The sequence below is a fragment of the Grampus griseus genome, assembly GCF_964374135.1.
Source record: "Grampus griseus genome assembly, chromosome: 20".
In the NCBI taxonomy this organism is placed as follows: domain Eukaryota; kingdom Metazoa; phylum Chordata; class Mammalia; order Artiodactyla; family Delphinidae; genus Grampus; species Grampus griseus.
The window spans coordinates 29,358,126-29,372,739 of record NC_139014.1 but is presented as its reverse complement, the minus strand read 5'-3'; the positions used below and the strand labels follow the sequence as shown (position 1 = coordinate 29,372,739).

Below are 14,614 nucleotides of genomic sequence, written 5' to 3'. Positions count from 1 at the left end.
TTACTTGCTAGATACAAAATTTCATTTCCAGTCTTCAAGCGGTTTGTTTTTATATTGTTTTGTTCAAGCAGTAACTATTGAAGAGTACTACAGTCTATCATGTGGTAGCTTTCTATAACTTTAGTTTTTTGGAGGTTTTTCTGGTACTTTAAAAGAAGAAAGCAACTCTTCCGTATGTTATTATTAGTGTTTATTAGATATATTTATTTGTAAGGCTGTTTGCTAATTGACTTTGAAATTTATAGAAAACCTAAATCAAATAGGCTTTAATTTTAAACTTAATTTTTGTTGTTGGTGGTGGTGATGATTTTGTTTTTTGTTTTGTTTTGTCTTATGCATCAGTGCTCTTACTTTCAATAAGTAGTTTTTTAAATTGTACTTTGTTTTCATTTATAAATATTCTATTTAACTGCTAGGACACTTAGAAAGTTTTTTTTTAATATGCCTACTTCATGAGCAACAAGAAAAAAATTGTTTAAGCGTACTATTTGTAAGATACTATATACTAAAAAGATAAAGAGTTATAATACATAATTGACGAAAGACAGACACTGTGCTTAATTATGGTATATGCTTGAAAGGATATATAGTTGAAGGAGAGATAGTAAAAAATACAATGAGCAGCTAAAACTTAGATCTTATTTATATATACGGTTAGACATATACTTCACAAAGCATGTATATTATGACATGGAGGTGAAGATGATATTAGAGAAAATATAAATAGTTGGTGTGGGAAGCCTAGTTAAGATTAACCAGAAAATTGAAAAGATACCAGGATTAGGAGAGCTATCATTTGGTGGAGAGGAAGAAGCTATTTTAAAAATGTGAAATGTTTGAGGTTAAGATGTGATGGTATGTGGACAAGATACATCTAGAAAATTGAAAGGACCTTAAGAATGCATGGAAAATTAATTCATTATATGTTCATTACATTATAGTAGGGCTAAAGAAGTAATTAGTACTGACACAGAGAAATAGTTACATCTCACAATTTATAAAAGTTCTTTAATGTGCTTTATAAAATAATTTAACAGACACCTTAAGTTATGAATGTGGTTCTTCTGGGATTCCTTGGGAGCCAGAATCCTTATTGATTTCTCAATCCCTAACATTTAGCTCTGGTGCTAATAGGTTCTCACTAATCACTTACTGAATCATACATGGAATGCGGCACTCAAGAACAAAGGAGAATATTGGGTGGTAGGATAAACTGGAAGATTGGGATTGACATATATACACTATTGATCCTATGTATAAAATAGATGACTAATGAGAACCTACTGTATAGCACAGGGAACTCTACTCAATGCTCTGTGGTGACCTAAATGAGAAGCAAATCCAAAAAAGAGGGGCCATATGTATACGTATAGCTGATTCACTCTGCTTTACAGTATAAACTAACACAATATTGTGAAGCAAGTAAACTCCAATAAAAAAAAAAGCAAAATTTTAACAGAAGACAGAGACAGAATCCCATTCATAATAAATATGTAACCAAAAACTAAGGAATTGTACTACAAAGATACACACACACACAGAGTCACTAAGCCCCTGAGTATGTAAAATCTGGTTCTTAAGAGCTAATAAAACTAGGTTATTAAACCAGGCTGCCTTTGTAAATACCCATAGGACAATTCGATCCCTGTGATATTACCACGAACGCTTAGAGAAAGAAACAAATTGTATTGGCAATAGCTGCAAGGATAAGTTGGCAGACAGTCAGAGTAATTAATCAGTGACCTGATTCTCATGATAAAATTCTTTAGAATGTCTAATTAATACAATACTAATTATCTCATCTCTGAAATGGGAATAATAATACAACCTCAATGTTTTGAGGAATAAATGAGATTCAAATAAATTCTTTAACATAGAGTCAGTTTTAAGTTATGATGCATTGTTTTTGTGAAGTTTGAAGTAATTTCACTTCTTTTAGAGCTAGAGTTTTTATTTCTTTTTCTGGAAATGTTGAAGCCTTGGCTTCCCTAGCTTTTTTCTGTGTTTGTCATCAGCTTATCAGAAATGCAACTATACAATGTTTGGTGTTTCAATTGAAGTAGATGCATATTGTTATTTATGGAAAAATTTGAAAGCCAAAGTGATTAAAAAAAAAGTTTTCTTGCTCTGTTCTAGCTGTTTGTGTATCAAATTTGAGATAATTTTATTAGAATAATTTACAAATTGCCCTAGATACACTTACTATTGTTCTAAATTTTTACTTATTAGCTGTTAATAAGAGATAAACATACAATAAATAGAAAAATTTTTTTATAATTCCTAAACATTTCTAAAAATATCCAACATTTCAGCTAAAGGCAAACTTTATACTTAGAAAGATTTTAGGTAATATGTATAATATTTTTTAAATACAGGAAAATATAGATAACCCCTGCTCTTACCCTCCTTTACACACTCATACAAAACCAAAACAAAAATAAAAGAAAGACATGTATGTGACCAAAAATCAGCAGTACCAACAGTACCAATTTTTTTTTTTTAGCTATATAAAGAATCTTGGAATTTTATTTTAAACCTGTTTGCTGGCTCTATATGTCACTTACAGTGTCTACATTTTTTATTCTTTTTTTAAAAAAACTAAACATAGTTTAACAATATTCAAGGAAATTTTAAAATACAGAAAAATAATTCTATCAACCTAAAACCTGTTTTTATTTGCCTATTTGTGTGGTTTTTTTAACATTTAATATTTATTTATTATTTATTTTGGCTGTGCTGGGTCTTAGTTGCGGCATGCAGACTCTTAGTTGCGGCAGGCATGTGGGAGCTAATTCCCTGACGTGGGATCTAATTCCCTGACCAGGGATCGAAGCCGGGCCCCTTTTTTTTTTTTTTTTTTTTTTTGTGGCACGTGGGCCTCTCACTGTTGTGGCCTCTCCCGTTGCAGAGCACAGGCTCAGCGGCCATGGCTCACGGGCCTAGCCGCTCCGCAGCCTGTGGGATCTTCCTGGACCGGGGCACGAACCCGTGTCCCCTGCATCAGCAGGCGGACTCTCAACCACTGTGCCACCAGGGAAGCCCGAACCCGGGCCCCTTGCATTGGGAGCACGGAGTCTTACCCACTGGGCCACCAGGGAAGTCCTTATTTGCCTACTTTTCGATTTTATTTTTACACATTTGTGGTTCTAGCAAACACACAACTGGCAAATAATCTCTTTTAAAGGTGGATGTCCTTTAGAAGAGGACATGTACAATTAACAATTATTTACATCTTAGTAAGAATTACATTAAGGAGCCAAGTTTGTTTGTTTTCCTCTAACAACTGGTGATAATCAGAACAATGAAAGGGAAGATTATTTAAGGAGAAGTAGAGGAGCGGTATGAGACTTTGGCACAAAACAGCAAGTGGTCATTGGGTCTTTTGGAGTGGGATTCTGATGGGCTTGGATCATCAGAAGAGACCAAGTATGAGAAAATTCCGAAGTGGTTGGCTCCAAAGGTAAATTTTGTCAGATATATATATATATATATATATATATACACACACACACACACACACACACACACACACACACACACACACACTTTATCAATGGGATCATACCATACCTACTTTTTTTTTTCATTTAGATTCAACAATGACATTCCATTGTTGGAATAAAAACTTCATTGAATAAAGTGAATACTTGATTCTTTGAAGTGTGGTACTTACTATGGCTATGGCTTATCATTGATGAACATTTAGGTGCTAGCTGGATGATAATTAATTAAAATTTAAAATGTTCATAGACATTTTGATAACCAAAATATGGCTTTGATATGGCTTTGATATGGCTTTGATAACCATTGATAACCAAAATATTCATTCTGCTCATTTATTTTTATTTTTTTTAATTAATTAATTTAATTTTGGCTGCATTGGGTCTTCTTTGCTGCATGCGGGCTTTCTCTAGTTGCGGCGAGCAGGGGCTACTCTTCGTTGTGGTGTGAGGGCTTCTCACTGCAGTGGCTTCTCTTGTTGCGGAGCACGGGCTCTAGGTGCACAGGCTTCAGTAGTCGTGGCTTGTGGGCTCTAGAGCGCAGGCTCAGTAGTTGTGGCGCACGGGCTTAGTTGCTCCGCGGCATGTGGGATCTTAGTTCCTGGACCAGGGCTCGAACCCGTGTCCCCTGCACTGGCAGGCGGATTCTTAACCACTGCGCCACCAGGGAAGTCCCTCTGCTCATTTAGAAATGTGTGAATACCTGCAATATGCCCAACATCGTGAACGTTGGAAAGTATGGAACAGACAGATACCTTCCTCACTAGGAATTTAGTATCTAGTTGTAGAGACATGACCTTATATGAAGTCATTTCCATTTCAAATTGTTTCCATCTTATAAAAAACAATTTGAATGTATAGGAATATATTACATAAACTGTAATTTATCTACTTTTACGTTTTCTCATTCCTGCTTTCTCACTCTGCTCACCCCAGCCCTTATTCTTTCCATTCCTGAATTTTAAAAAAGTAAAAGTTTCTTTCTAAAACTCTCTCCCTGCTGCACCCATGTTTACTTTTTTTTTCATCTTGAAATGTCACTGGTGGTAATTGATACATAAAGTGCTTACAAAAACAAACAAACAAGGGACTTCCCTGGAGGTCCAATGGTTAAGACTCTGCTCTTCCACTGCAGGGGTCACGGGTTTGATCCCTGGTCAGGGAACTAAGATCCTGCATGCTGCGCAGCCAAAAAACAAAAACAACAACAAAAAAACAAACATAAAGTGCTGTGTAGGCATTTTATATATACAGAGAGCTATCTCTTTTCATTCATTAATTCAATATTTAACAAATACATGGGACTTCCCTGGTGGAACAGTGGTTAAGAAATCCACCTCCCAATGCAGGGGACGTGAGTTTGATCCCTGGTTGGGGAACTAAGATCCCACATGCCGCGGGGCAAGTAAGCCCTCGCGCCACAACTACTGAGCCTGAGTGCCTCAACTAGAGAGCCCACATGCCACAAACTACAGAGCCCACGTGCTCTGGAGCCCGTGCACGACAACCAGAGAGAAAACCCGCATGCCACAACTAGAGAGAAGCCCACGTGCTGCAATGAAGAGCCCGTGCACTGCAAAAAAAAAAAAAAAAAAAAAAAAAAAGATCCCACATGCCTCAGCGAAGACCTGACACAGCTAAAAATAATAATTAAAAAAAATTTTAAAAAGTAAAAAAAAAAATACGTATGGAGTACCTGCTGTGCCCATCCCCATGCGTAGGCACTTGTTTACAATAGTAAACAAGCCATAGTTCACAAACCCTTTCGTCAGAGAGCACCTGTCTAATTGGGCAAGTAGGGGAAGATAAATAGATGTATTCAAAACAGTGTGGTAAGTACTCTGACACAGTAAACGCAGGTGCTACAGGAAGTCCTGGCAATTTGACAGATAACTGGTAGATAGGCTACAAAATCCAGTCTGGGGTCAGGGGATTAGGGAAGGTATCCTGAAGTGGTAGTTTTTAAGCTTACACCTGAAAGATGAATAAGAGTTAGCAGATAAGGGGAAGAAGAAAGACTTTTTAAAAAACTGCTGTTGTAGTATGTATAATATACATTCAGTAATATGCACAAATCTTAAGTGCACAGCCCAAAAAATTTTAATATATGTATACACCTTTGTGACCATCACCCAGATAAAATTATAGAACATTTCTAGCACCCCTGAAGGCACCCTTGTGACCTTTCCCAGCCTGTACTCCTTTCCCCTAGATAACCATTATTTTAGTTTCTATAACAGTAGATTGATTTTTTCTGTTCCTGATAACATAAATATCATCATACCGTATTTACACTTTTGTCTCTGGCTTTTCTTTCTTTCAATTTATATATGTAAATTCATCCATGATGTGTGAAATAATCTCGTACATGTTTTTTAATGGTCAAATGCATTCATCTCTCTCAGGTATATACTTAGCAGAAGTTGAATTGCTATGTCATAGGGTAGGTGGATATTTATACTTTTCAAAGGATTGTACCAACTTACACTCCACCAGCAATATATGAGAGTTCCATTTGCTCCACTGTCTTGCTAACTTACTGTCAGTCCTTTTAATTTTAGGCATTCTGATGGTGTATAGTGCTGTCTCGTAGTTTTAATATCCATTTCCCTGTTGAATTTTTTTTTTTTTTTTTTTTTTTTTTGGCTGCGTTGTGTCTTCGTTGCTGCGCGCGGGCTTTCTCTAGTTAGGATGAGTGGGGGCTACTCTTCGTTGCGGTGTGTGGGCTTCTCATTGTGGTGGCTTCTCTTGTTGCGGAGCATGGGCTCTAGGGCGTCTGGGCTTCAGAAGTTGTGGCTCATAGGCTCTAGAGCACAGGCTCAGTAGTTGTGGCACACGGGCTTAGTTGCTCCGAGGCATATGGGATCTTCCTGGACCAGGGCTCGAACCCATGCCCACTGCATTGGCAGGTGGATTCTTAACCACTGCACCACCAAGGAAGTCCTTCCTCCCTGTTGAATTTTGATGTTGAATTTCTGTTCATACGTTTATTCAACACTTGGAAATTCTCATTTGTGAAGTGAGAAAACAATTATATTGTTTTTCTGTGAAAGACATTTCAGACAGAGGAAGTATTTAGAGAGCATGGGGCTGCTTGGAGTGTAGGTGCAAGGTGGGGAGGAGGTGAAGAGAAGTAATATTATCATCACTGTTTTGCAAATAAGAAAACAAGCGTAAAGAACTTGCCCAAGTAAGTGGCAGAGCCAGGATTTGAATGCAGGCTCCAATGTCTGTGCTGCTTTTTTTTTCAGCTTTATTGAGGTATAATTGACAACATTATAATGTATTTAAAGTGTACAATGTGAAAATGATAATGTGTGTATACATTGTGAATACACATCCCTCACCTCACATATTTACCTTTTTTTTTCAGTGTTTGTGCTCTTAACCACTGTGGTATACCCTCTCTAAAAGTCGAAAGATCTTAGCGGTGAAAGAACCTTAGAGATTATCTTTCCAATGTTTTTCTTTTTTTAAAACAATTTTTAAATTGTTAAGTTTAAAATTTTAGTTTTATCATGGTAAAGTTTGCATAACATAAAATTTGACATTTTAACCATTTGTAAGTGTGCAGTACAGTGGCATTATGTATATCACATTGTTATGCAGCCATCACTACTATACATCTCTACAACTTTTTTTTCACCTTTTATTTTTTTCAGTTTTATTGAGAAATAATTGACATACATCACTGTATAAGAGTAAGGCATACAGCATGATGGTTTAATTTACATATATTGTGAAATGACTACCACAGTAGGTTCAGCTAACATCCATCCCCTCATAAGGATACAATAAAAAAAAATAAAGGAAAAAAATTCTCCTGTGAAAAGAACTCTTAGGATTTATTCTCTTAACAATTTTCCTATGTATCATAACAATAGTTAGCTATAGTCATCATGTTGTATATTACATCCTTAGCACTTATTTATCTTATAACTAGAAGTTTGTACCTTTCATCTCCAGAACTTTTTAGTCATCTCATACTAAAACTCTGTACCCATTAAATAATAACTACCCAAGCTCCCTGTCCCACAGCCCTGGTAACCACCATTATACTTTGTCTCTGTTAATTAAACTGTTCTAGGTACCTTGTATAAGTAGAATCATAAATATTGGTACTTTTGTTTTTGTTTTCACCTACCATAATGTCTACAAGGTTCATTCATATTGTCGTATATATCAGAATTTCCTTTCTTTTTAAAGACTGAATACTATTTCATTGTATGTATATGCCACATTTTGTGTATCCATTCATCAGTTGATGGACATTGGGTTGTTTCTACTTTTGGCTATTATGAATAACACTTCTATGAACATGGGTATAACAATATCTCTTCAAGTTCCTGCTTTCAATTCTTTTCTATATATAACCAGAGTGGAATTACTGTATCATATGGTTAACCTATGTTCAGTTTTTTTAGGAACTGCCATACTGGTTTCCATAGTGGCAGCACCATTTTACATTCCCACCAACAATGTATAAGGGTTCCAGTTTCCTCACATCTTGGCCAATACTTGTTTTTGTTTTTTTAATATTTATTTATTTATTTATTTTTGGCTGCATTGGGTCTTAGTTGTGGCAGATGGGATCTTTCGTTGCGGTGCATGGTCTCTTCCTTGTGGCACGTGAGCTTCTCTGTAGTTGTGGCGCACGGGCTCAGTAGTTGTGGCGCGTGGGCTCCAGAGCTCGTGCGCTCAGTAGTTGCAGTACGTGGGCTTAGATGCCCTGCAGCATGTGGGATCTTAGTTCCCCGACCAGGGATCGAACCCGCGTCCCCTGCATTGGAAGGCGGATTTTTAACCACTGGAACACCAGGGAAATCCCAATACTTGTTTTTTTGTTTTTCTTTTCCTCCCTTCCCTCTTTTCTTTCTTTCTTTTTTCTAATAGCCATTTGAATGAGAGTGAAGTATCTCATTGTGGGTTTTTTTTTTTTTTTTTTTTTGTGGTACGTGGGCCTCTCACTGCTGTGGCCTCTCCCACCGTGGAGCACAGGCTCCGGACGCGCAGGCTCAGTGGCCATGGCTCACAGGCCTAGCCGCTCCGCGGCATGGGGGATCCTCCTGGACCGGGGCACGAACCCGTGCATCAGCAGGCGGACTGTCAACCACTGAGCCACCAGGGAAGCCCCTCGTTGTGGTTTTGATTACATTTCTCTAATGATTAATGATGTTGAGCATCTTTTCATGTGTGCTGCACATCTTCTTTGCAAAATGTCTATTCATTTTTTAGTCTGATTGTCTTGTTGTCGTTGCATTTTAGGAATTCTTTATGTATTGTGGATGTTAATTCTTTATCAGATAGGTGATTTGCAAATACATTTTCCCATTCTATGGGTTGCCTTTTTAGTCTGTGCTTTTGCTGTCATATCCAAGAAATCATTGCCAAATCCAATGTCATGAAGCTTTTTCTGTATGTTTTCTTCTGAGATTTTTTCATTTGAGTTCTTACAGTTAGATCTTTGATCCATTTTGAGTTTATTTTTGGATATAGTTTTAGGTAAGAATTCAAATTCATTCTTTCACATGTGAATATCCAGTTTTCCCAATACCATTTGTTGAAAGGACTGCCCTTTCTCTAGTGAATGGTCTTTGCATCCTTGTCAAAAATCATTTGGCCATATGTGTGAAGGTTTACTTCTGGACTCTCTCTTCTATTGGTCTATATGTTGTCTTTAGGCCAGTACCACATTGTTTTGATTACTGTAGCTTTGTAGTAAGTTTGAAATTAGGAAGTGTGAGTCTTCCAACTTTCTTACTCTTTTTCAGGATTATTTCAGCTATTCAAGGTTCCTTGAGATTCCATATGAATTTTAGGATGGATTTTCTATTTCTGTAAAAAACATCATTGGGATTTTGATACAAGTTGCATTAAACCTGTACATCAATGTAGTATTTACATATTAACAATATTAAGTGTTCCAATCCATGAACATGGGGTGTCTTTCCATTTATTTATATCTTTAATTTCTTTCAACAATGTTTTGTAGTTTTCATTGTACAAGTCTTTCACCTCTTTAGTTAATTCCTAAGTTTGTATTCTTTTTGATGCAATTGTAAATGGAATTACTTCATGATTTCCTTTTTAGATTTTCATTATTATTGTATAGAAATAAAACTGATTTTTGTATGTTTGTTTTGTATTCCAGAACTTTACTGAGTTTGTTTATTAGTTCTGACAGTGGTGTATATGGAACCTTTATTTCTACATATAAGATTATGTCATCTGCAAATAGAGATAATTTTACTTCTTCTTTTCCAACTTGGATGCTTTTTTTTTTTCTTATTCGTTTGCCCTTCTAGAACTTACAATCCTATGCAGAATTTAAGTGGCAAAAGTGGGCATCCTTTTCTTGTTCTTTATGCTTTCATTTTACAGATGTGGAAATGTGGCTTCAGAGAGGAGCAGTTACTCACCCAAAGTTACCCAGCAAGTTCATAGCAAAGCAGGAACTGGTGCCCAAATCTCAACTTCTGGTCCAGTGTTCTTTCCTTTATACTGGGTTGCCAGAATTAAGGATTACTAGTTATGGAAAAGAGGCAACATGAGTCTCTTATTCTAAGTTCAGTTAGAATATTTTTATATCAATTATTCATATAGATAATAGTCTTGAGGAGAAATTTTAGTATTATGGGATTTTCTACTATTTTGATTTGTAACTCTGAACTTTTTCATCTAATGTATGTAACCTAAATGTTTACTTATGTTTCAGAATGTCATTATTCTTCTTTGTATTTCTTCAGTGCAGTTACAGTTGGAACTGATATGTTGGAATTGGACTGCCATATCACAAAAGATGAAGAAGTTGTAGTGTCACATGATGAGAACCTAAAGAGATCAACTGGAGTCAATGTAAACATCTCTGATCTCAAGTACTGTGTAAGTGAAAATGCATGATAAACTAATAACTAGTAGATATTAGGGCCTGTAGGATTTTTATAAACAGTGAGTGCCAGATAGCACGTCAATAAGTAATAATAAAAAAAGATAGTGTTTAAATAATGGATGTCAAAGGAAAGTTAAAAAACTATTCTGACTTACAGTGAGGATTTGTATTTATTGCGTACATCTGTGGAGACTTATTTTGATAACTATTTCAACAAAATTACCAAAGTCCTCAAATGTAAAGCTACTGGAGTTCAACTTATTTGACATATTCTACAATTTATTTGATTCAGATTAAATATATGAATTAGTTTTAGTCTTCAGGTATAGGAAAGAACCCTTTAAAAATCTGATTTTAGTAGTTACATGCTCATTATAGTAAATACTAATAAATGGAGGGAAAAATAATGCCTAATTCTACTACCTTAAAAAAAAGTATGTTAACAGGATACTATCTGTATGTATACCCTGAACGTTTTTTACATAGTTATGTTCTCATTGTATATTATTTATATTGTATTTTTAAACACTCTAACATCATGGCATGATATACATTTTTTCTTTTTTTAACAGACTTTTATTTTTTAGAACAGTTATAGATTCACAACAAAATTGATCAGAAAATATAGAGATTTCCCACATACTTTCTGACCTCACATAGGTACAGCCTCCCCCCACTATCAACATCCTGCACCAGAGTGGTACATTTGTTACAATTGGTGAATGTACACTGATACAGCATCATCACCCAAAATTCATAGCTTACATTAGGATTTATTTTTGGTGTTGTACATTCTATGGGTTTTGACATGACATTCATGAAAATGACATGAATCCACTAATATAATGTCATACAACATAGTTTCACTGCCCTAAAAATCCTCTGTACTCTGCCTATTCATCCTTCCTGCCCCCAACCCCTGACAATCACTAATCTTTTTACTGTCTCCATAGTTTTGCTTTTTCCAAAATGTCATATAGTTGGAATCACACAGTATTTAGCCTTTTCAGATTCTATGCTTATTTTTCAAAAACATTTCAGATGACTGAAGTTATTCCATTGAGTGGATATATAGTTGTCTTTAACCATTCCTATTTTGTTGGGCATTTGAATTAGTTCTCAGTTTTCACCATTATAAATAACACTGCACTGAACATCTATACGTGTAAAAATAAAGTTTTCTCTATGTTTAAAATTATTTCCCTATATTAACTCTCAGCAAGGAAATTATTGGGTAAAAGATTAGGAACATTATAGTTTCTTGATATATATTGAAAGTTGCTATTGCCAGCTTGCTCTTTTAAAGTGTTTAAAAGATTTTTTATATCTGATATTAAAAGAATTCCAAGTTTGCCACACCCTTACCATTTAGGGGCATTATAATTATACCAAGAATTTCCTAATTTGCTAGATTAAATTTTAATTAGCATTTGCTTATTAGTGAGTTTAAAGATTCTTCTTTATGATTTTTTTCCCCTTTGAATTGTCTATTCCTGACATTTGTCTACTGAGATCTTTGTGTATTTATTATTGACAAATGGTCCATATTAGACAGTACAGATTTCTTGTAGGTCATGAAAGTAAGTAATTATATGGTCAGTTTGCTGTTGGGGATGTTCTACTAATGAGTTTTCTATATAAACATTTGTAGTGTTTCATTTTTATGTTTTTCAAGAAGCAAATCTTTATGTCTTAATGTAAGACACTAAAATACTTTTATTTTTTGAGAGCTAACTTTTTTCAGTCATATCTTTTAAAGGAACTCCCACCTTACCTTGGAAAACTGGATGTCTCATTTCAAAAAGGTAATAATTTACATTTGCAGATTAAACATTTACACTAAAGTGTATTCATTTATGCTGAGAATTAGAAATACATTTGCATTATCTTGTGATAAGAAGTTCCAACTAAAAGTATTACCCTCAAAGCTTGTTTGCTCAGGCCTACAAATCTGAAATCTTGATGGTCATCTGACTCTGAGATTATGATGCCCAAAGATTTAACTGACTCATTCTATCTAAATTTATATACAGTTCATTTAAGCCTGAATATTAATTACGAGAAACCCATACTTCTAAAGCTTGTATACTTCCAAAGCTTCAAATTCTAGAATATTACTATAACTTGTAGTAAATAATCCAACATAAATAAGAAGAATAAATGAAAAGAAATTGAAGCGACCCCTTTCAGATCCTTACTGATTCTATAATTTTTTCATTCTGTGTTATTTAGCTACTCCATATTTTAAATTATTAAGAGTATTCCATTACTCAAATAAACCATCCATTTCTTAGTCATCTTCACTTTTTAATCACCAGCATAGCAGTTTTTTTTTTTCTTTTGAGGGAACATTTCGCACAAAGAGATATGTCCCTTGGCCCAATGTGTTAGTTATGTTAGGATGGAACATGTTAGGATGGAAAATACACAACCTCGAGATACAGGTGCTGAGCTACCTCACCTTCACAATTCAGCCTCATGTTTTGAATGATTTACATGTAACTCAGGAAAAGTGCAAAATGCTCATGTTATGGTCCTTGGTATGGCTTGCATATAGTTGAAACCTTGGTTAGGCCAAGGATATATTGATATTAATTTTCAAAAGAACTGTAACTGCTCTGTGAGCTAAATTTAAATTTGGCTGGTATAATTTCTCCTTGATTGAGAAACCTTAGAAAGCCAAATAAAAATCAGAAAACCGTTTGCATCAGTTATCTCTACGGGACGTTTCGATCTGATGTTTGTTGGACTTTGCCTTCTAGATAAGTATCATTAAGCTTTTATTGATTTGAGGAAACACCTTTTATTCTTTTTTTTTTAACATCTTTATTGGGGTATAATTGCTTTACAATTGTGTGACCTTTTATTCTTATAATTAGTAGGATTATACTTGCAAAGCTATTCAATATTTTTTTTTTTTTTTTTTTTTTTTTTTTTTTTTTTTTTTTTTTTTTGCGGTACGCAGGCCTCTCACTGTTGTGGCCTCTCCCGCTGTGGAGCACAGGCTCCGGACGCACAGGCTCAGTGGCCATGGCTCACGGGCCCAGCCGCTCCGCGGCATGTGGGATCTTCCCAGACTGGGGCACGAACCCGTGTCCCCTGCATCGGCAGGCGGACTCCCAACCACTGCGCCACCAGGGAAGCCCCCAAAGCTATTCAATATTGGTGTCAGTTGTGGACTTGGGAAGGTTAAGAAAATTTCATAAGTGAAGTTTTTCCTAGTTTTCCCTTTGTAGAGAGCAGAGCCAAAGCCTCACAAAGATTATGAGATGCTTTGAGAAAAAAATATATTTTAATTTTTTTCCTGGTTTTATACCTACCACATAAAGTCATAAAAGTTTTGAACTTGAAGAGACCTTTGAAACCATCTAATCCTGTCTCCTCCTGTTACAGGAAGGAAACAGAGTCCTAAAGATGTAAATGAACTTGATTAAGGTTGTAAAACAAATAAATGACAGAGCTGGAATTTGAAACTAGGTCTTCTTACCCGGCCAGTGTTCAGCTATCTATACTGCCTCTCTATCTGCAGAATCTCTTCAAATCCCATATTAATGGCAGTGCCACATACTCTCAAATTTAATAATTAACTTTTGTTCATATTGTATTCAACTCATATCATAATTAACTTAAAGACTATGCCTCCAATGTGAAGTTTACTGCATCTGAAACAGACTAATGTATAGTACTGTAAAAACTTGACTCAGATTAGGCAGAAAGTCGTTCATTATTTTACTCTTCTATTCCCCTGCTCGGAACTCTTGTTTTCTTTAAATACTGGAGAGAGGAGGAGGAGAAGAGAGAGAGAGCAAGAGAGAGAGCGAGAGAGCGAGAGAGCGAGAGAGCGAGAGCGAGAGCGAGAGAGAGTAAGAGTGTGTGTGTGTGTGTGTGTGTGTGTGTGTGTGTGTGTGTGTGTGTGAGTCAACTCTCAGAGGAATACAAATTTCAGGCCTCTTGCTTTCTTTGTGGTTCACAACTTAACTGGAGAAGAATTAAGTTTTTTCGCTTAAAAGATGCTTCGGGGCTTCCCTGGTAGCGCAGTGGTCGGGTGTCCGCCTGCCGATGCGGGGGGGGGGGGGGGGGCGGGTTTGTGCACCGGTCCGGGAGGATCCCACGTGCCGCGGAGCGGCTGGGCCCGTGAGCCATGGCCGCTGGGCCTGCGCGTCCGGAGCCTGTGCTCCGCAGCGGGAGAGGCCGCGGCAGTGAGAGGAGATGCTTCGATGTGCCA

General features: G+C 36.1%; 1 protein-coding gene across 1 annotated transcript in view; it reads left to right on the top strand.

Moving 5' to 3' along the window:
* GDPD1 (glycerophosphodiester phosphodiesterase domain containing 1) overlaps window positions 1-14,614 on the top strand; it is a gene marked incomplete at its 5' end in the record, with an annotated part of 43,338 nt that overhangs the window by 14,311 nt on the left and 14,413 nt on the right. The window contains 2 exons of the mRNA XM_082679694.1: window positions 10,247-10,382; window positions 12,149-12,194. Coding sequence (XP_082535820.1) covers window positions 10,247-10,382; window positions 12,149-12,194 — 182 coding nt within the window. The remainder of the gene's footprint in view (window positions 1-10,246; window positions 10,383-12,148; window positions 12,195-14,614) is intronic.